At 35.8% G+C, this 24,285-nt stretch overlaps 1 protein-coding gene across 1 annotated transcript in view; it reads right to left on the minus strand.

Moving 5' to 3' along the window:
* Positions 1 to 24,285, minus strand: part of LOC129224654 (paired box protein Pax-6-like) — a 163,859-nt gene that overhangs the window by 35,860 nt on the left and 103,714 nt on the right. Inside the window, exon 4 of the mRNA XM_054859189.1 lies at positions 17,769 to 18,115. Within this exon, the coding sequence (XP_054715164.1) occupies positions 17,769 to 18,115 (347 nt within the window). The remainder of the gene's footprint in view (positions 1 to 17,768; positions 18,116 to 24,285) is intronic.

A 24,285-nucleotide genomic window follows, 5' to 3' on the forward strand; every position in this document is an offset into this window, starting at 1 on the left:
GTTGGAAACTAGGTGGTAATTATTTAAAATGTTTTTTTGCTCACTCTAAGGTACTATTATATTGCATTTTTGTTCTTTGTACACATTTCACAGTTTTATGCAATAAGAAATAATAATACATCTAGTTACATGACTGTTTATCGAAAATAAATTTCGTGATGAAAATATCAAAAAAAGGATGCGTAAATGTGATTTTTGGAGGAAGGAGACGAGATAGATATTACTTTAACTTGCAAGAACCATCATCAATTCGTAGTTCAAACCAGAAGACAGTTTGAAAACATTGTTGAAATGAAATGTTACAAAAGAGATTAAAGGTTTTATTTTTATCGTTTGAATAATCCCAAAACGGAAGTGCGCTTGAATGGAAAATTATTTTCAGTGGCAGCAGGTGAGAGTGTAGTATCCGTCTTTGACTACGATCGAATTTTTGACTGACATTTACTATGTCTGCCTCCATGACGAACTTGTCAGCGGCGGGGTCTTTCTGGCTGGGAGGTTGACATAGTGGCGGGTACTTTTGTCAGGCGAACGGGAAAAATGACGCTCAGTAATTTGTTAAAATGCTAATCAATTTGATGCGCCTACGCAGCCGGGTTCGGATATTAGTAACAGGAGCTAAACAGAGTACGAAACGATATTTTCTTCAGCTTTTTTGCATTTTTCTATTTAAACAACTGAATATTATTTGCTTTAATCTCAGTACTAAAATGAAACTTGAATCTGCTTTAATTTTCTCTTTGGTCGTAAATAAAGGAATACAACATTTTAATTTTCTAACAAAGACATTTTTATAAGTAAACAAAAAATTCTGTATAATATTTGAAAATATTAACAAAAAGGTGCTATAGTGCTATATTATATTTGGGCTTATGAAATAGAAAATATGGCTCGTTAATTTAAGCATAACATTTTTTTTTTAATCTCATGGTTAGACGATATAACAAGTTACAACCGTAGCAAATAGCTAGACTCTCGTATGACTCGGATTTGACTTCAGAACTGTTTTGAACTAGTAGACGGGACCGAATGCGATAGAGTCCACGTGACTGGTCGAAAACGACATCAAAAGAAATTTGATCTGTACGAGAATTGGCCTGAAAGATAAGTGTCGATGGCGGTAAAGCTCAAGTCAAAGGAGGGTCATCGAAGCTTGAGCTTGGTTTTTTGCCATGCCTAAGGTGAAGCCTGCCTTCGTCGATATTTTGAACAAGGATTTGCTACCGTCTAGAGTATAAGGAGAAGCCCAGCTAAATACATACCGCATGGCTTGATGGTCGTCACACAAATCGTTTCCACGCTATTTAATTTTTTCTCTCAAGGCAGAATTTAAAATCAGAGTTTCAAGCCATACAAATGTGACCGGGGCACGTTAAATCTGTCGTAGTTACAAAATTCTCCAGGTCCCATTCCATTACCTTATACTTTTGGAGATGCTGGGTGAGAGATGGCTTGACACCTCATCTTGATATTAAAGCTGTTTTCAAGGCCCTGTCCAACCGGTTAAACCACGTATAGTGATGGGTACTTCAAATCCTGAAGTGCATTTAGTATAGTACAGCCTTAGAAATTCCAGTACTGAGTCGTGGAAGTTCCTGCAGACTTTATAAAAATTATTCAAGCAGTAAGGATTGGAGAAAGACAATAAATCGGGACTAACTCGTAGCAGTCACGCCATGACTAATGATGATAAGAAAAAATTGTTTAATTAAGAAGAAAAAGAAACATTGAATAATAGTAAGAGAGAAAAATAAAAAAACTGTTGTTTAAAGCAGGATTTTTTTTTTTTTTTTTTGCAGAAGCTAGAAAAAAGTCCCACCTCCACATCGTTTTCTTTACTTTTCTTTTACGAATTATTTGCATCTCTAACTGCGCGAACGACGACACAATTTATTTAGACAAAGTAATGAAACGAGACATGCACTGACAGAACACGAATGGGGGAACCGAAGCAGCGCGGTTTACTCCTGCTACTGACTTCAGGTACAAAAAAATAAAAGCTCAATACCTCAACATTTCTAACAAACCGTTTTACATTTGCAAAGACAATGCACGAACACAACTCCGCAACGAAGTTCGTCGCCTGATTTCCGTTACGGATACGAATCTCTTCGCACGTAATTGATTTCAATTTTTATTTCACACCTCCGATCATTTACTACACGAACTCGATCGATGGGGTAGGAACTGGAGAAAATGTTAAGAGAAAAATCAGCCTCCCGGTTCCACGACACCCTCCAAATAATAAGAACGTAAAAAATAACCCAAAAGCAAAACATCGTCCGACAGACAACCCGTCTACAAATTGGGCCTCCGTGTTTGTGATGCAAATGAGCCCTAACACGAGGTTTTTCTTCGTTTAGCCGCGACCGCCGTTACCATATTATAATAGAGTCGCTTTCACGGATATTCCCCGTAGGGGGGACGGAGGGGTGGACCGCCCCCCGTACGGCTTGCGTGACTGTATCTCCATTGCAAATCTGGGGACCACTTGTGTCAACTCAATATTCTTACTGTGAACGGTTTTCCAGCAAGCGAGGCGCATTTTTGCTCATTTGAATTTTCGATCCTTGATTTCCGGAGAGAAAACGCGAACCCCCCCCCCCCCTTGCACACTCCCTCGCACTTCCATCTTATTTCGGCTGTGATCCCTGCGCTACAGGGTTGCCAAATTGAATCTATTTCACCCGATCCCCCTCTTTTCCTCCTCTCCATCCCCACGGAGTATTTTTCCCCGGGTTCTTCTTAGTTTCTCGTTTCCAGTCTTAACCAGTTCAAGGCTGAAAATCAATCTGCCCGCTGCAACAGGGTTCCTTTTTTTCACTCTACGATCCACATTATTTTTGCTCGGAATCAAAAACTTTGTTTGTGATTCGATCGTTCGGATCGACTCTAAATTCCCAACTTTTGCCTCCCCTTCCCCTTTTTGGTGTGAAAATTTAATCAAGCAAGGGTCTATGGAAAATCGGCAAAACCACAGCAATCCCGAAACGGGAATTCCTTGGTGAACGGGGGCATTCAAAATTTCATGTTTAAGGTTGAAGTTTTGCTATAAAAAACCTTCCTTTTCAAATAAAAACAAATAAGAAAGGTATGGAAATGAATCATAAAATTCAAAATGGGAAACGAAAAAAAAGTTGGGAAACAAAATACGTCAGTGACATGAAATTAAGATTGACATGAAATTAAGATTCTGCACTGGTGCGAAGGAATGTTTAATCAGAATCGGGAGATTCGATGGTTTCTAAGGAATCGGCATCGGAAGATTTTTCGAGATGCCTACAGTTTCAAAATTATTTCTTTCCATGCTTAAAGTTTTATATTTAAACTTTTTACCTCCACATGTAAAAGAAGTGCTTGCGTCGTGTATAATAGGTTGTGCACAAACGAATCTTAATCACCAATTATAACTCAGGATTAAATTCAGAAGGTTTGAGGCTTTTGGCTACTTTGTCAAAACAATAAATCCTGATGCAGTTTCTGCTAATAGCTTCAAAGAAATTTTTCCAATACACAAACAAGACAATTCCTATTCCTTTGAAGATTGTTTCGAAAATCTAACACAATTTCCAACTTCTGAATTTTTTTCAAAAGGTAGGGTCTTTTACAAAAACACTTTTATTTGTTAACTAAAATTCTTGCAATTTACACTTATTTTTTTCTAGTACCTGAACTTAGTTCAGGTACAAGAAAAAAATAGTTTATTCAGGTACTAGAAAAGATGGAAGATGCCCCTTGACGTATTGAGAGATATATAACATACCTTTGTGTTTTTTTTTTTTTTTTTTTTTTTTGTTATTTGCTTAAAATAAGATAATTGTTATATGGATACTATTCATGAGAAAATAAAACAAAATGTCTAAACATGTTGTAAACAAAATAATATTGGCTGCAAACAAAATCTTTTAAAAAGGGCATTAGAAAGTGTTTTATCATTTTTCCATCACTAATCTGTGTGCAAAAAGATCGTTAATGTCAGCTTCTAATAAATGAGTTTTCCAACAATTTTTCGTACTTTTATCCTAGCATTTCCCCCATCCATCCATTTCCCCCTGTTTGTACTCTAAATACACTTCAACAATTTTCCGTTAAAGAAATTCCTGCTGAAAATAGCTGAGCATAAGGAGAAAAGCATTATATCGATACCACATGGAAAAAGTAAAGGATAATGCATTTTTTAACTAAACGTATGTGATCTACTGCATATGTATCTAACAGGCACACACACACGCACACACACACATACATACATTCACACAGACATACATATGTGTTTAGCTTTTAATTTCTTTTTCTTACCATTTGTAAAATCTGTACCTCAGAGCCAGAAGGACGTAAGTCACATTATGAAATTTTTGCAGGAGAGGGGAAAAATTTTTTTAGCGCGTGCAAAGGATGGGACGTGCGCTCTTTTAACACAGGTAAAAAAAAAATGAAAAGGAATTTTTTTAAAAAGAATTACGTTCACATGACTCGATGCAGAATAGGCTTCTACACCCAATACACTAATAAAAGAAAAATCGCAATTTTTGGACTTACGTCACTCTGGCTCTGAGGCACAGAAATATTGGTGAATAAAAATTACCATATGGAATGTTTAGTTTTTAAAAGAAAAGAAAGTACATCCGAAAATATTATCAACTAAGACACTCAAAACTTTTTGCACCATTTGGAATTATTTTCCCGAAAACAAATCTCAAAAATCAGTTTGTCTTCCACTTCAGAGCATGTAATCACCTTTATCTCAACGACATTCTCAATTCCCGGCTTTGCTACTACTCCATTAGGCGCACATCTTACAGCTTCAATGAACAAAAACGAAACCCAAAGTTCATTAAAAAATCACTGACCGCCGAGTGTCAGCAAGCTTTTTAAAGAGAAAGATGGGAGGGGGGGAGGAGACTAGCGAGAAGAAAAGAATTGAAAAAATAAGGTAAAGTAAAATAAAATAACCGAAGAGATGCCAAAAACGGCGATGCCGCTTCAATCTGGTTCATCCACTTTACTACTTTCCGGATTGTGTATTTATGCGAATGCAATGGAGAGGGTGCAACGGTCGGACGACGCCAGCGCCACACTGTGGACACACCACGCCGAGAGCTGTCGGGCCGTGTAATCGAAGATCGCTCGGGCAGACGTCCCGCGACCCCAGAGGAACGCCGGAATTGTAATTAATTGGAAAAGCAGAGATTATTTCCCTTTTTTCCCTCATTTCTTCAGTTTTCCCCGAAGCAGCGGCTCATCAAGAGACAAAAGGGGAAAGAGAAAAATAAATGCATTATTTAATGCGTACATAAATGGGTTTGTTCAGAAAGATTTTTTTTTAGTTCCATTCCTCAACTTTATTGCATTTAAAATGCCATTTTGGCGTTTTTAGGTAGAGAAATCTTTGCTAGATATTTATATTTTACCGCTTTAATTACCACTCCGCATCTGGAAGCTTTATGAATGCCCTATCATTCCCCATATATATATATATATATATATATATATATATATATATATATATATATATATATATATATATATATATACATACAGCGAATTCGCGATAAGTCAAATCCATCAAATGTATAGGGACCAACAAAAAAACTTCGACTTATCCGAAGTTCGACTTAACGCTAGTTTTGGTTTTCGACTTTTTAATATTAAAAACCATTAAATATTTTAACTAATATGTATACATATAACAGACAAAATTACAAGAAATTTTTTTGTATAATATGTAGTTTCTCCGTTAAGAGTACTAAAGACGAAGTTGTGTCTAGTCTTGAACTTCTCCAGTTATTCAGCACTGGCGTGGAAATTTTCTATGTTCAATAACATAGCAAAATTCGTTGCTTTCTCACGCAGCAAAGACCCACTAATAGGAATGGCATGATCTTGATACTGCTGTAACCCCTTGAATAGAGCTGATTCTACTTCAGGAAAGGTGCACTTCTTCATTCGTTTCAAATTCGGGTTCATGGATTCGTACCGCTTTTGAAGAATCTTTCCTTCTGATTGTTTGATTTCTTTCAGTGTCCTAAATAAGATTTACCTTACTTTCCGAATCTAAGGTTTTTAGCTTTCGCTTAGACATCCTTAATAGTAAAGACAAATCGTTCTCTCTCTCTCTCTCGGGAACTTATCAGCAATGATCGAATTAAAGAATGAATCGGAACGCATCTTAAATTAGGTCAGCCTAGCCTTTGAATAAAGGTACAATCAGTTGAGTTGACAACTTGACTGCTGAAAGCAGGCTCGTAGTCCAGCAACATGTCTCAGGGTAAACAGTACAATACAACAAAAGAAAACAAGCTATACTCATTTCTGACGTGTACTCCTTTATCGCACATTGGCTCAACTTGTGTTCTTGCCTTAGATCTAATGTGCACGAATTGCAAGTGAAAGTGAATGAATTTTTCTCTCATAGTCACTTGCTTCTTTCTTTTTTTTTCATTCTTCCGAAATAAATTTCGAGTCAGCTTTGGAAAAACTTCGAGTTAAAGGAAGTTGAATTCGAGACATTGAGAATAATTAGCAAGGAATTAAAGATAAAGGAATCGGGACTTGATAAAAGCTTCGAGTTATAGTAATATTCAAATTACTGGACTTCGAGTTATTAGGAATTGGCTGTATATATATATATATATATATATATATATATATATATATATATTATATATATATATATATATAAAATACAGCGTTGTACTTGGAAATAAATGTTTGGGGAAACTTTCCAAAAAAAAAAAACGGCGGTTTGAAAAAAGTTTACATTACATTTGCATAATTTTTACAAAAAAAAAAAACATTTCGGGGGACGGATGCAAAGATGTTTCATGTGCAATAGAAACAAATATAAAAATGCAAACGGTTTTATTTTGAGATTAGAGTAACTATTCCAATCTAAATATGTTTCGAAATGTGTTTGTGAAGTAATTACACAAAGTTTGCTCTTTCTTCATACTTTTTTACATACTCCGTTTTTAAATTTTATATTAGAAAAAATGTTTTACCGCGATTCCGTTTTACATTTAACTTTCCCACACATGCAGTACGCCTGCGTATTGAAGGAATATGCCTCAATTTTAAGTTTTTCTATATTAAAATCACCCACTGATTCTGTCACGAATAATCTCTTAAATTTTATTGAGAAAAGGATTCTTCTTAGGGGGTGAATTTTAACGATATGATTTCTCTACGAGTTCTGGGGTTTTCGGGGTTGTAGTCATGTTGAGCGTAATATTAACAAATATTCGAAAAATAAACAAGCTTGAACTGTATAGAAATAAGTTTTTATGTATCGGTGCTGTCAGAAAGAGTCGTTTTCGTTTTTCGCAATACATCAACAATGAGTTATTAGTACGTACTGCTCTTTCCATAGCTGTTCTTTTTCTTTTTAATATATGCCAAAGAAAACAAATGGATAAAACTAAAATTGTAGAGTCTTTATTTTTTTTTTGCATATCTGAAGAAAAGAAATACCTCCTGCCTTCTTCCCCTCCCCCCTTTTTTTTTAAGTTTCAAAAAATACATTAAACTGACTGTATATTAAGGGCAATTGAACAGTCGTGAGATTCCTTTCACTGGTCGTCGAATAAGTTTAGTTTCAAAATAAGAAATAACAGAGTTTAATTGCTCAAAATTGCAGATTACCACATACACGTGTTTCGGGGTTACAACCACTTTTTACGTGCAAAACAAGTGAGCTTACTGATGAAAAAATATCCGACACAATCAATAGTCTTTTCATCCATAAGCTCACTTATTTTGCATTGAAAAAGGTAACCGCGAAACAGGTGTATGCAGTAATTTGCAATTTTGTGTAACTAAATGTTGTCATTTATTACTCTACTTTTCAAGCAAAGTTTATTCAACTTTACTTTAACTTGCACCTGAAATTCAAGTAGTAAAGGGTGTTTTTTTTTTTTTAGAGGTAGAGAACTTTAGGTTCAAATAAAACACAGTTAAATGTTGTTAATTGCCATGAATGTTGCTTTATTCGAAAGATGATTCTTTGCCGTGTTTATTTAAATATGATTTCTAGCATATGGCCACCTCGACTGGCTCGGAGAAAGTCCAATTTTCTCACTTTTTGCAGCAATAGCGGCCGTATGTCAGTAATAAGGTGGCGAATGTTCTCTTCTAAGGCGTCAATCGTCTGAGACTTGTCGGTGCAGACCAGAGACTGCACATAGTCCCACAAAAAGTAGTCCAGCGGTGTTAAATCGCATGATCTTGCAGGCCAATTCACGGGTCCATTACGCGAAATCATTCGTTCACCGAACGTTTCTTTCAATAAATCAATTGTGACACGCGCTGTGTGGCATGTTGCACCTACTTGTCTATTCATGATGGAATGGCAAATCGAACGGAACACAAAACAAGTGACAGCTATCAAAATGGCACACATATTAAACAGTGTTGCCAGCTTAAAGTTCTATACCGCTAAAAAAAACACCCTTTACATTACTCTAGTAATAAACAAACGACATGCTTTAGTTAATCAATCCAGTCATGTTCGGAGAAAAATTTCTTACATTTGAACGAATTTCGAATACTATTACATGATTCTCTTTTCACTTAAGAAACTTATATAAAAAAGAAACACTATTTTTGGATCTTCTTGGGAAAATATACGAAAAAAGTAAAATTAGCATTGTTTTATCTAAAACTAGTTTAAAGGTTATCACCTGAGTTTTGCTCAAATTTAGTTCAACAGGCGAAAAGCTTTTGCCTAGAGTTAGTACTGTAATTTAGGCATAAAGATAAAACATGAGTTTCACTCCTGAAAGGGAAGTTTTTCTTCGTGTTATTTGGTTTGAGTAGATAACGAAGTTTGCCCCAGTGCCCAACAGACAAGTTAATTCCAGCTAACTCGAGCTTGGTTATTACCAGCTAGCTAAAACTCGAGGCAATTAAATATAACTATAGTTAGTTATAGAACTTGGTGTCTGCAAACTCTACAAGACCGCCCACGTAATCAATCAATTTCGTCAATTCTACAAAGAAATTTTCTTCTCTCTCATTTTTTTTTCTACTGTCACGAACAAAAAGCTAAAAATATTCTCAGGCTCTGTATTTTACTCCTCTTATTGGTGAGAATATAACTTTCAGCGTCACTGGTCATTTTGTAAGACAAGCTTAAATTATTCTAAGGCACTATTTATATAAAAAAAAAACTATTCATAAAGCAACCTTTAAAATAACCAAATTTAAAAAATACTTTTTTGCATGTTTCTTCGCCAAAAGTACTTCTCGATAAAGTAGTAAATCCCTCCTTATATCAGGATTTACATAGGATTCAAACTTCACATACAGCTTGATGTAAATTTTTTTCGAACTGTTCAAAGTTGAAAAAGAAAAAAAAAATGTTCAAATGAAAAAGTCAATAAATGTAATGAAGCATCCTATTTGCAAAGATTTTCCGAAAGAAAAAAAATATATATATATGAATGAAACCCTTTGAATTATCACTAGGGATCTACGTACCTAATACGGCAATCATACATATCGCTCTTCGATGACAATGATAATACTGGCAAATCTCAAAAGTCTTTGAACACGTCATAACTTTTGCTTTAAAATCTGGTTTTAATGCTCTTTCTGTCTTGAAAACTAACACAAAGTTGGTTTATATAACTCAAGGTTAATGGGTATAAACGATATAGCTACTCAATAGAGACACATCATTAGTATTTCATAATCTAGAAGAAAGTTTCTCAAACTTTAAATATACGCTATTGATGATGGTTAAAAAATAAAAAAAAATCAGCAAACATGTTAGTGTGAGAAATGTTTTGCACTTATTACAGTTAAACGAATTTTTGCTTAAATTTTCTCCAATGATGTTCTTTTTCTTTAAGGTGCGTCCTTATTGTGGGTGGAAAGCGAGATATTTTCTCCATCGCTTAAACATAGTTCCAGAAACCTTCCAATTTTAATTTTTTAAGCTTTTTTTTTAACTGATAAATTATTTTAAGTAACATATTTACCCATTTCCATTTTATTAAATGTTCAAAACGGTTGTTAGTGTTGTAACAACCATTTGTAAAACGTTTATGAGGTGCGAACATCATGTGTGCCGCCTGTAAAAAAATTCTATCACACTTTTACATATTTTTAATGTTTTTTTTCTTTGACTGAAGAGCGCATTCGTAAAACGATATCATGCTTAGATAGAGCATCAACTCTTTGAAGTGGGGCAGTTTCCAAAAATTTAAAAGTATTTTTTTTTTTTTTTCTGAAAGAGCATGCTTTCAAATGGTAGGATCTGACCATTTTTTAAATAACTTGCTTAAGCTTAATATTTTTAAAAAAAATACTTAAATTGGTGCGCTTTCATTGTTTATATTTCTGCCGATGACACATGACATTACAAATGATGAAATGCCATTTAGCGTTGCCATTCACAGAGCAAAATATTTAATTCGCATCTTTACTCACGTGTATTGGCAACGAAATGCTTGATAGCAAGCATACAGCGCAATGTTTAATTCGCTTCTTGATTATCATAACGTGGAAACCCTGTAGAAAGATACGCCAAAATGCATCATTTGTGACGTCATCAAGACCACGCCTTGTTTGAAAAATCATTCAAAAAATTAATTAAAAAATAACTGTTGGGAAAATGGAAGTATTTTCTGGGCCCATGTTTTTTTTTTTTTTTATTCTATCAATTTCAGTGACTAAAAGTAGTACTTTTGACTGAAGGAAACAACCCCATTCGGTGACTTTGGAAGCCACCTTTAATTTCTTTTCTTTCTTTCTTTTTCTTTTTTTCCCAGCTAACTGAAACAGTGGCTCCAACAAATGACATAAATAAAATAAGGGGGAAAAAATGATGACCTGAAACGATGCTACCGAGACTCAAAGAGTAAACGGCTATTCATAAGAGATCTTAATATAATCACAGCTCAATTCGCGAGGGTAATCGCACACACAATAAACATTCAAAACTTTTGGCATACTTTAAACACAAATATTTCATCGAGCGAAAAAATTACACGCAGGTCACATGAACTCGATTACACAGGCCATTTACCATCGCAATTTAAATCGAATTATTTTACAGACAGAGCGACAATTTCTTTCGCCTACAGACCCGATAGCGATTCCTCATTCAAATCTCTTCAGCACGTCAGTCTTTGCGCCTCCTTCTCTCGACAAAAGGACCCAAAAATAAGCCGCCGTAATTAATTACCGCAAATTTCTAATTTAGCGGGCGGAATAAATTCCAGCATCTTTTTCCGACCAACCCCGGAGCGACGACAAGAATAACCTCCCCCCTCCCTCCCCCCGCCCTTTTGTTGCGAGATTTCATTAACAGTTAATTTAATTTTCGTATCATACCCAAGGTCGAAGAAAAATTAATAAGCGCAGATGAGCTGTCAAAAATGGTCTTCTCCCCCATCCGTTTCCTAGCTTAGTTTCCTAGTTTCTCAACCCGCTCCCCCCCCCCCCCCCTTCCATGCTCGGAGAAGAACAAGGCGGTTCTGAAAAGAGATGTATTGTTCGTTCAGAGCCAGATTTGAGGACATTAGGGTGATGCCGAGATGAAGCGAAATTAAGGATTTGGCCACCGAAAAGAAACGTCATTCTCTAAAAGCGGGGAATGAGGAATCTATGTTTGTGACTTTCGAATGAGTGTCACTCAAATGAAGAAATCAGACCTTTTTTTTTATGTAAGCTCTTTGTTGGAGAAGTTTCTGTCCGTGTGAATTCAATTGAATTCACGTTCGGGAGAAAATCGTATTTTTTTACTGTTTCTGAATGGAGTAGTTTATGAACACTTTCTTAATTGTGGGTTTTTTCTAAAATATACGGGGTGTCTGAAAAGTCCTTGACACTCTTTAAAAATCTATTGAAAAGCAACAAATTTTCACATCAATGTGCAGTTTGCTCCATAATACTTCAGATTCAAGATTTTTTTTTTCACTGTATCGTAAATAAAAAAGGAATAAAAGAAAAAGAAGAAAAACTGCAATTATGCAATTCCACTGGTAACTGACTGGCATTACTCATTATGTAACATTCAACGCAAAATAAATGTTGTGCAAAAGATCTTCTGCCCTGGAATATTGTATTTTTTAAGCTGAAACTAATGTTGAATTCCCGAAAGACATTTTGTATGATTTTCAAGTATTTATTAAAAACATGATAACTGACTGAAATTTTAAAAATAAATATGTAAGTCAGTTACCAAGCATTTAATATACTTTTTTTAATCGTCCAAAATGTATTTTGAGAATTTATTCATACCATTGAATTTAGCCTAAAAAGTGCAATATTCCACGGTAAAAGACTGTTTTTATAATGCATATTTTGCATTGAATATTACAAAATGCGTATTGTTTTGCTTCAAAAATGTCAATCCTTTGCATGTGCGAGACAAATGTTTTTCCTATCCCCTTCTCTTGTAAAGTTACTCCCCCCGATTACTTATGTCAGTTTGGCTCTGAGGTACAGATTTGTAACATTGGGTTGTAAAATCAATATCGGATTATGATTATAGTGAAAAACCAACGTAAATAAAGAAAATTTTGAAGAGAATACAGCATATAGCTATTGCAAGGTTACAATGGAGCCTCTTCATCAGAGTAGTTCTCTTGTCAATGATTTTTCCAGCACTCCATTTTTTTCATGATTGACATGTCGTTTGCTGATTGGTTGTTTGTTGTCTTGTGTCCTGAATTCCTATTGGTTGGCCCTCTTTGGTCTACCGGTGTCCACGTGGTTGTTGTCAGTTCTCTCGCGACTTTCGGTTGTGCTGGTGAGCTTTTTGCACTGATGAAGATACTCCATTGTAGCCTTGAAATAGCTATATGCTGTATTTTCTTCAAAATTTGTGCTTTATTTACGTTGGTTTTTCACTTTAATCATATTGTAACACAAAGCTTATATGAAAATTTTTCATATAATGGGCCTTAATCGGATTAGTTGCGAGAATTTTTACAACATGATTAAAAACAAAAAAAGACCTTCTTAAAAAATTATTGACCAATGCGAAGAACATGCAAATATTGTTCAAATTTTTATTCTTCATTCAAAGCTTTTCTTCTTACTAAAGTACCTTAAAAATATTAACGTGTAGGAAATAAAACGTTTAAAATGCATCTGCTTGCGTCATGCATTATTTTTTTACCCCTGGCTAAAGCTCATAATTAGCAAACATTCATTCATAGCATTGATAATGAATTACCCTCTAGAAACCAACCAGGGGTGGGTAAACTTTTAAATACTCGCTATACTGGAGGGAGATTGGAGTGTTCCGGTGTCTCGATTGAAAATTTTCGAAATCTGGCAAGCCTACAGGAAAGTAATGATTTGCATGTCAAAAAATTATAATATCGAGAAAACATTTTAAAAGTTTATGCCTCTATCCCATCCCTCGGAAAAAAAAGAAAAAGAATCGTGATGAATTTCTTTCAGCATATTTTGTGTTTCCATCCATCCAGTTGGAAGTCCCTACTATACAGCAGCGAAGCTTCCTCGCAAACTGCTGCGTGGGCGTTGATGCATTCGTTTCTGCAGGAAGAGAGGAAAAGTCGATTCCCCAATTTATCGGAATGTGCGTCAACGATTTTTCGAGTACCCACTGTAGATGGGCCGATCATTAGCACGAGGGGACGCGGAGGAGGAGTTCGATCAGATGCACACACACATTCTCACAAACACTGTTGAAGCAGAACAGGACAGTAGATTCGAATTTTCTTACTGTGTCAGCACGGCAAGCTGTTCATTTCAAACTTTGGAGTTGTGGTTTGTGGACTAGATTAATAGCGATATTTAAACCACTTTGTTAAACACAAATAAAAACACGGCCCTCAGCACCCCTCCCCCCATCCCCACCCATGTGCAAAAATACATACGGGGAGGAAAAACCCAACACTGCTACAAAAAAATATCTTCAAATTTTCCACTTTGTTTTTCGATTTAGAAAATCATCTTCAGAAAAAAAAAGTCAACATTTTTTTCAGAGCATAAAACCAGAGAACAACAACGCTGATCCGACATTAGCATATATATATATATAAATACATTTCGCATGTACATAGTTTATATCAATCTAACAATGCGTGTACTAACATCTGTCCGACAAGGAAAAATCGTAAGGCAAATGCTTTTAGCGATGGTGTCTTATTAAGGTTCATTTTAAATTTAAATTAATTAAGAATTTATGGATGCCCTCTGTTAATTTAAATACCCAGTACAATTTGGAATAGTTAGAGCCCGGGTGATTCCAAAATCCTCAAGTGGTCATGTGATCCGCGAATAGTCTTCGATAAAAAAAAAATGGTTGTCAGTGTCTGGGAAAGTCTCAAATGTTACAAAAATATAATTGCTTTGCAATAATCGACATTTCATCCATCTTCTCTAGCAGCAAATAGTAGAGTCGATTCATTTCTCATCGACTATGTAGGAATATCTAACGGGTTTTTTTGTTTTCTATTTAAAACCAAGTGTTTATATTTAAAAAAAAAATTTTAAAGCGGAGCTAAAATGTAATAGTATTATAAAAATAAATATTTAAGTCTAAACATTATGTGACTGCCAAATAGGGTACCCTTTTTCAAAAATATTAGTAAAAAATGAAGTTAACGATTTACATTTCATTTACAGATATTTTACTCTAGTTAACACGTATTCTTTATTAACTCTTTATGTAAACTTACTTAAAAAGTACAATAAGCAGAAATCTAATGCATTTGATTTTAAAACTATAGACTCTGCTTTTAAGTCTTTGTTTCCTAAACAAGTATAAATAAAAATTTGATTGATTCATTAATAGTCAGCAGTTAAGAATGCTTTCTTTGAATTATTGAGTTAAAGTATAAAACCTTAAAAAATTCGATGGAAATTGAAAAGAAATCGTTGACACACAAATTTAGAGTAGCACATGGGCGCCATAATCTGCTTAATTTAAAGGGTGACAATGCTGTGGTTGACTTCGCAAAAAACCGAACCATGTTCACAAAGGATACATTAACGTGCACGCGTGAATGTGGTGTCGAAAGACATGTCCATCCCTGCAAATCTCTTTAGGATCCCGCAAATCGAATAAATAGGTGGGAACAATGGAAAATAAATGGGGTACGTTGAGGGACATTGTACGGAAGAGGGGTGGGAATCCCGCGGGTATCCAATCAGCGATTGCGGTGGAACCCCACACCGATCCCTTAATTGGGGGTCTCGTTTAACCTGTTTATGAGCTTCCTGTCCGATCAGCTCCTCCCCATCCTCAGGACTATTAGCCCTCACGCTCAACTAGCTGAGCAGTGAACAATGTTCTAGTAAAAAGAAACGTAGTGCAGGACAGGGCTGCGGAGTCAGATTGATTTTGCGTTAAATGCTAAAGTGCTAAAGGAGTCGGAGTCTAAGGTTTAAAATTTTAAGAGCCGGAGTCGGAGTCGATTATTTTCCTTCCTAGTTCGCAACTCTGCCAGTGCTTGCGGAGTCGAGTCGGACTGATTTTGAGGTAAAGGAATCGGAGTTGAAAGCTCCAAAATCCCAAGAATCGGAGTCAGAGCAGGTCATTTTTCCTCCGATTCCGTAACCCTGGTACGGGGGGGGGGGAGACACAAATGATGTACCAGATTTCAAAAAATTATATTTTCGAAACTACGGCTCACATTACAATAAGCGATAAATGAATTTCAAAGGAAATATCAAAACAAGTTTTGATATGTTATATATGCAAGTTTTCCAATGAAGTTCAATTCTACAAATGAGCAATGTGTGAGCACATTGTGCAAAATGTGCTATTACAAACGCTCAATGTTGGAGACTTTTGTTAAATGACTACATCTAATCTGTAATCCTGTTCCTGCCATTTGGAGTGGCAGATTGTCAATCGTTTGTAATGCTGTACAAATGCGTTCTTGAAGTTTGCGTAGTGTTTTTGGAATCAGGGGTTGGTAAACAGTGTCTCTGAAGTAACTCCATAAAAAGAAATCACATGGCGTGTGGCACGACCTGGATTACATATTAGACAATGGTCGTGTAAAAAAGAAAAGACTCTCAGAACATTTGTAATAGAAAAAAGAAAAACTTGGTATAATTCTATTTGCATTCATGTTTAACTTAGTGTACTAAATGCAATAATTTCAAAAATATGGTTTTTTGAAATTCAGTCCATCATTTACGCTTACCTAGAATAATAAAACATTGAGGAGATATATGACGTGGTTTCTTATCATTTTCTGGCTCTATCTAAATTTTTCCAGTGAAATTTGGAACACTTCGAGAAATTCTTTCGTTGGGAACGCACATAAGTAATTGGAATTATACGGGAACCACAAGTGACAATTATTGGCTTTAGCTCTAAATAAAAACAGGACATAGGTAAATATTAATAATGTAATTCAGTTCTGGGACATTCACATCACATTGGTTTCTGTTACGTCAAACTTCGGGGACTGATTTCTATCGTGGATTAAATTTGGATACAATTTGACATTGATTTTTGTGCCCTCCAAGGTTAAATATTTGGTTTCGTGGTGAAACTGTAATGATCCATCAAATTTTAATGTAAGTATTAAATTTTTAGTAAAGATACCATAAAACGATGCGAAGTTCCAAGTCTTACTTTTCAGAGTAGAATGTTCCGGTTTTCTAATAAAATGAAGAGATGAAAGAGAAAAAATTACGACGCTTTCAGTTTTAAAATAATAAATAAAAAGTTATTTATTACAACACTTACTTTCTGATCTGTAAATCCTCCATTGTCAAGATATATTAGCTGTAATTTGAACAGAGACGTTCAAAAAAAAAAAAAAAAGAAAGAAAGAAAGAAAAGGAAAGGAAACATCGATGTTTTTGTTTTTTAAAACATTATTTGTTACATTAAAATAGTACGGCTGCTAAGATCTTTGCTCGAAATATTTTTAAACTACTCTGAAATTTATGAACAGTGCTAGTTCTATTCCGTATTCTCTATTTTTCTCAAGGTTTTGTCTCAACTTAAAATTTCTGAACGAATTCAAGACACATAATTAAAAGATCGCACAAGTGTAAGCAAATTTCAACATCATTTTAATATAGATATTAAGATAAACATAATTCGGTGATAAATGTTTTCTGGTGTTTATTTCTGGGATAGGACCAAAGAACAGAATACTCAAAGACGTTTTGAAATTAAGCAAAATTACAAATAATAATTTGACAATAATGCTTTAATCCACAAACTGCAGAGCTCATTTAGCAGAGAATTTCGGATAGTCAAGGTTTTCGGTTTTCTCATTTATATTTCTTAAGGGGAGTAGTGTTCGGATAACCCAAATTTAAGTACACTCATAGTGCATTTACAAAGAAACAGCAATAAACATTGAACAACCTCAAAGCTGGGGTACGAAGTTTGTGACATCACACGTTTAGTATGCACCCAAACCTTCAGCTGAGCAATACTATCGATCTATGAACCCTAACTCCATACTTATGAGCTATCCCACTTTCTACTTGATAGAGAGTAGGTAGGAAATTCTGCCTTAAATGATATGCTTTTTTCCGTCATTGGGGCTTTTCTTAATAATATATGCAAATTGCAAATGCAATAAAACCTGTGAAGTTGACCACATTTGTAAGTTGACCACCTGTCCAAGTTAATCGCTTTTGTCGAGTGCAGATATATACATCAACCTCGATAAGTTGACCTCCAAAGATATGCACCGCAAGTGATCAACTTGCACAGGTTTCACTGTAACTGCAACGAGTCGACTATTTGATCAATGTAAACGGTCTCTCATTCGTTCAGTACACTAAAGAAATTAATAGGATGCACTTACGCTGGGTACGCTGTCGTTGGTACAAGCTCCCTCAGACAATAACCTGTCTCGTATCTCCCAGGCGAATATGGAAGGACACTCCCTCTTGAAGTGGGCGATTTTGGCCACCACGTCGGGCGTGGCGACTCGAGGCTTGCTGCCCCCGATGGCCCGTGGCCGGATGGAGCCCGTCTCGTAGTACCGGCCCAGGATTTTGGACACACAGCCGTTGGAGACTTGCAGGATCCGGGAGATGTCGCAGGGACGGGCCCCGCTGTGCGCCAGCTCCACGATCTTTTGGCGCGTGGAGTCTGGCAGGGGGCGCCCGTTCACGTACACCCCGCCGAGCTGGTTGATGCCGCTGTGGCCTGCAAAAGCGGAAAAGACTCATTGTTAATCACCCGTTAAGTTGTATGTGTTCTCACATTACATTACAACCAGTCAACTCTCAATAACTGGAATTTACAAGGGATCGGCTAAAACCATGGAGTTATTGGTAGTTCGAATGAGGGGCGTGCACAGAAATTTCGGGTTAGGTCACCGGTCCTCCTTGATATTGTTTACCCCTACGTCCCTGCATATATTTGACTCTCTTTTCAAAAATCTCGGACTCCCTTCAGGCTCGGGCCCAGGCAACAAGGTGTCTCTTCTCCCCCTCCCTCCTCCCCGTGCACGCCCTTGGTTTGAGTTAAGGAAAGTTCCAGAGTTTGGGACTCAATCAAAGCTTCGAGATAAAGGAATATTCGAGTTGTAAGACTTCGAATTATCGTGAGTTGACTGTATATTGCATGTATTTACAGAGATTGACAAAAGTTGTAAGATCTTATAGGCACCAGAAGAAGTTTTAAGCTTCGGACTTTTTTTCCCCAGAGGGAAATTCAATGTAACATTGCTTCTAAAAGAATCTCGTCCAGAAAGAACTAGTCAGCAATATATTTTTTTAGTCATCTGCGCGTCTTGGCACTTGGGTATTATCGGACCCTGAACATATTTTAATATCAGGAATCATTTCGCAAATTTTCCTGCTCTTCAGCGTCAGTGAGAAACAATGGAATCCTGAGTTCGTGATCAATTTTATTTGAAAAAGGAGCTCTTTTCTTTCAGAAAAGCAGTACCAGAAAGACGTTCTGGTTCACTCTGGCACCAATTCTCCTCTAATATTTATATACAAAGCCACACACACAACACAATGTCCGGTAGATCAACCCTCCCGTTTGCAGGGTGAGTTGTATTGGAAGTACATCGATGTAATCGATATATAAGAGTATATGTGTCATTTGCAGTATTAGCAATAGCAAGACGCGGCGAGCATTGCCCTGCGTTTTGAAGTATATTCGTATGGCGTTTTTTTTAATTAATAGTCAGAGGGGATTTCGCATTCGGTTCTGACTTGGGGGACATGATCCCATTCAACTAGAAAACCTACTCACTGTACACTTACAGTCCTATCAGAAAATCGATGGGTGACTGAATGCTTAAGTGCTAAACGTTTTGGCGGATCCTGGGAGGACGTTCTCACCTGTGCCCCTTTTTTCAGCGTTATAACAGTCTGAGGTCGGCCAAACGCTTTTGTTTTCAGTGCGAAACCTAGTTGCTCTAAAATTAGATACCTGAACATGAATTTTTTCTCTCCGATACAAGACCATGTCGACCAAATTAGAACCGAAAGCGAAATTCTTACTGACGTTGCCATTGCTACTATTGTAAATGACACATATACTGCTGTCTATTGATGCCACTTCCACCATCGTATCCCACCACAATAAACGCACAGTGCTACAGTGCTATTTGACACATGCAAGTTACATTCTCTTCGCTAAAACAGTTAGTATAACACTATGGGGTTGGGGATAGTATGGAATTTAAAGAACTTTCTATGTTCTATCCGTGGATTACTTATTAAAACATAGCAGTCACGTTTGACGAGAAAAAACGCTCGATTGCGTCAATTTCCTTCCCTAGAACGATCGTTCTGATTAAGTAAGAGGACTAGAACAAATTCCACCTTACGCAGAAAAATTCGTTCTTTTAGTTGCTATACAATGCTAATATGTACAATCATTTTTATCCCCCACCATCCCCCACCCTTCTAACGATAATTTCATAAGCATAATATTGAACAGGAAAACACACGACATTATCGATTTCATCAAAAATATTAGACTATTTGAATCGCGTATAGTATTTTCTTTGCGTGTTGTTGATTTTTTGGGGCATTAAGGATTTTTTTTAATTTTTAATTTAGTATAGCCAGTGTTATTGGTAGTTTGACTTTTCTGTTCTGATCTTTGAGGCTCGATAAAAATAGGCCTTGTAATTGTTTAAAAAAAGTAACCTTTCGCGTTTTCTTTATAGATACTTATTACAAACGCTGTTAAATGTAAAGCATTTTTGCCCGAAAAAATAAAAAATATTTTTCAAAAAATGAGGTTCTCTTTAAAATTATGTTAGTAAGTTTTATCAAATTCATTAAACCAGTTTACAACTATTTTAATTCTTCGGAAGACCTTATTTTGGTATAATTACAAATGAAACATTTGTAAGATAAAATGCGAATAATCGATTTATTGATTCTACCCATTTAAAAACAGAAATGAAGAAAGAAAAAAAAATATTGTAAATAAAATAAAATAAAATTATTATTAGTAAATATGAAAAATATCTTACAGGGAATTAAAAAAAAAATCGAGAACCAAATTTAGATTTTTTTTTTTTAAACTTAGACTTGGGTTCTACAGATTTTCCGAATTATACAGCAAAAGTTTGAAATGAACTGAAAAATTTCAGTGTGTCTCATTAGTAATAAATAATTTAACATGTGATATTTGCAATGACATTTCAGTGTAAGAAAAGTTTGATTTTTTGCTCAGTTATGTTTTTTAATTTAGAACAGGTTCATGATAAAATTTAAATACAAGGTAGCTCAGCATAAACAGGATCAAATTCAATGCTTCCCAAAGCTGCATTGTACAAGACTTATCTGAACCAAACTATCCAATGTTTTAAAAACTGATTGTATTGTGATGGAATGTGATTGGAATCAACTAAAACCATAAGAGGAAACGCCATAAATACGGTTAATGGGGTTGATTCTGAATTAAATTTGTTTTGTTAGTATTTAGCAAATTTTTACCTTCTAATTTATGTGAAGCTTCAGAGAATGATTTTCTTCGTAAGCGTGCCCGACAAACAAAAACGATTTCCATTGTTACTTTTAAAAGTTATGTGAATCACAATATTTAGAAACCTTTTCAAATAGATGTTAAAAATTGCGAAAGAAAAAAGTGTGTGTGTAATGAATTCTGAACTGAATTTACGAACTTATTAGCTCAGTAATGGATTATAGGTAAACACTTTTCTTGTTAATGCAATTTAGTAAACATGCTCAATGAACAAGTAATCTGTTCTACTTTTACTGCATGCTCACGAGATGACAGTAATTTAAACTATTATTACATTTTAAAATTTTAAATGATTCTCTTACGAGTAAGAATGCACACTTTTCCATAGTTCAATTTTAATGTTTTGTTTTTAGTCAAGTTCTGTGCTGTATGCATTATATATTTCATTAATCATTCAAACATCTGTGAGCATCTTTTGTTCCTCTTTTTTAATTCTTACTTCTAATGCTACAATACTATTCCAGTTAAGGCCAAAAGTATTTTCCAGAAGTTTTGTTTATTTGGGAAATGTAAAAATTAATCAAACTGAAAATTTAATCTTTACTAATAATAAAGCTGAAAGTCTCTCTGTCCGGATCTCTCTCTGTCCGGATATCTGTCTGTCAGGATCTCTGTGACGCGCATAGCGCCTAGACCGTTAGGCCGATTTTCATGAAATTTGGCACAGAATTAGTTTGTAGCATAGGGGTGTGCACCTAGAAGCGATTTTTCGAAAATTCGATGTGGTTCTTTTTCTATTCCAATTTTAAGAACAAAATGATGGGCGAGTGAATAACGAAATTATCATAACGTGGAACCGTAACATGGGCACAAGTCAATTGGCGAGAAATTCACCATACATTATTTGTAAATATACAAGCGAACCAGAAGAACTTTTAATTTTTCTACTACGGGCAAAGCCGTGCGGGTACCACTAGTTTTTGAATAATAGCGTTAATATGGCATAACGTTGAGAAAAAATAAAATACAATGTTTACAAACCGCGTTATAGGTCGAAATATTTTTTATTAAACGTAAGTTCTTTCAAAAATGCCGTATACTCTTAAACACACGACGAAAGTAATCTCATCAAAACAAAACTGCAAAACGTAAACAAACGATATTTGTAAATATTTAGCTACTAACCTTACATTTAAAAACCACTAATTGGTTCAAAAATGTCATGAAAAATAAATTAAAACTGATAGAATCATCTAATATATAGATTCATCGGAGGAATTAAAAGTATCAGTCTGTGCAATTTAAGTTGCATTTCTTTCATTCCAACAAGTGCGGCTAAGAAGATACATAAATAAATTGGCAACGAGAGTGACAAATCACATAATAGAAACAAATTTACCTGATTATCCCAAAGCATTGGTGCCGATTCTTTTGAGTAACCCTTCCCTCACAACGCCCGTATCGCATCTGAGATATCTCGTCCGACAACATCGTCTGCGGCGGACACCCTTTATCGGACGATCGCACCTCCGGGGCCATCGAGGGCCCACCGCAAAAAGCAACTCAAAGACAACTACGAAAAAGAAAAATGGAAAAAAAAAAGAGAGAGAGAAGAGAACGATTCGCCGACAACAAAAATGTCAGTCCTTTGTGGGTAGGCTTGTCCGCCGAATGAATTGCGGAAGGTAGCATCCTAAAGTGCGGCAGTTTAAGGGGGTGTCGGGCACAAGTCCTGCATTATTCATTATGAAAGAGAGAGAGAGAGATCTCCCTCCCCTTGCTTGCTGCCAAGGATCCCTCCAAAGTGCGTCCTCTTACTCGGGCTGAGTTGATTAGTTCTGAAAAGCGTGAACGAGCCTTGGTGCACACACACACATACATCAGAGAGTCGGAGCCGGCTTTTTTAAAAGAGAAGGGGGGAAGGAGTCCCCCCTCCCAAATCTTCCGCATCATTCTTTCCGCTTGTCTTAGCTCGGAATAACTACTCCTCTTAAGAAGAAGAGGGTTTTCTTCGCCGTGATCTTTGATGAAAGTTTGAGGGCAGACAGAACCTTGCCTGAAGGGCAGTCACAGAATCCGCGTCATGTGTAAAACACTCCGCGGAATATATCTTTTCGTTTTATTTTCTCCCTTGTTACGAAATCACTTTATTTCTTTCTTCTCGATTTGGTTCCTGTCACGCAACGTCTCGACTCCTTTGAATGTGCCAATCCGCAGCTGGACCTGCGCGAAGCGATCGCATTTTGTTTCGTGTGACCAATCACGTGACAGATATGTCACATGACGGTCACGCTACATGACATGTAGTCATGTGGAGATCTTTTTTGCAGGTTTCGGCATTGCCTAAGCAGCCTTCGAGACCTTAACGTCAAGCAAGATGAATGATCCAGAGGGCACTTCTTTGCACTTCGTAGTAAAATTGAATTGCTGATGCATTTTATTTGTTTAGGACGGAAAGTTTGATTGCATGTTATTTTATTTAATGGGCTTTTAAACAGAGACAAGATAAACATCACTAAGGACGCTTTGGGTTAAAATATGGTTAAAATGAATAAACTTAAATGCTGAAAAATTGATATTGAAGGCCACAATGTAGCCCCTTCATCAGTGCTAAAGCGTTCAATATGCAACAAAAAATTTGTAAGTAAACAACTAATTTGATGTTCACTCACGACTTTCTTGTTGAATGTTGAGGACTTTTAGTACTAATGAAGGGACTGCATTGCGACATTGCCATATTAATTTGAAGCAAATAGACATCATATGCAGTTTGATCCGTTGTGTTTTTGATTTGTGATGTTACTTCGCTAGTTGTAGTTTAATGTTCCATGTTGCATTACTGTGCTACTGAATAATTACATTTCATATAAATCTCGGGAGGAGTCGAAGCCAAACGTTATGAAAACTTTCCTAGTATTTATGTTGGGAAATTCAGAAATCCTTATTGAATATGAGTAGTTTTAAATTTGTTTTGGGAAGTGCCCAGGGCCCTTCAGCTTCCCCCCTCCCCATCAAAAGGCTGATTTAATTTTTTTTAATACAAACTTGCCAGCGAGAAAAATATACTTCAATGATGGGAACGAATACCACCAAAAATAGAACTTTAAGAATCTGCAAAAAATGGGGAGCTTTTTCTCAAGGATGAATTACCAACTATTAGGCTATCCTGTTTCTTTACATTTTCAACACACTTTTGGTGAGAAAAACAATTCGCTTGGATTTAAATACTCATATATTACTTTAAATTTGAGTGTAGTTTAAAAATTAAATCTAAATTAACGATTTTCAATCAAAATAAATACTTAAATCTGCATAAGCAATATACAGCAGTTTTTCTAAGTTCTTTGGCAAAGGTGAATAAATGACATAATATTAAGTTCATAGATCTTTTAAGGTCCGTTGGTTTGGTTCTATAT

Source organism: Uloborus diversus, chromosome 1 (genome assembly GCF_026930045.1).
Source record: "Uloborus diversus isolate 005 chromosome 1, Udiv.v.3.1, whole genome shotgun sequence".
Classification (NCBI taxonomy): domain Eukaryota; kingdom Metazoa; phylum Arthropoda; class Arachnida; order Araneae; family Uloboridae; genus Uloborus; species Uloborus diversus.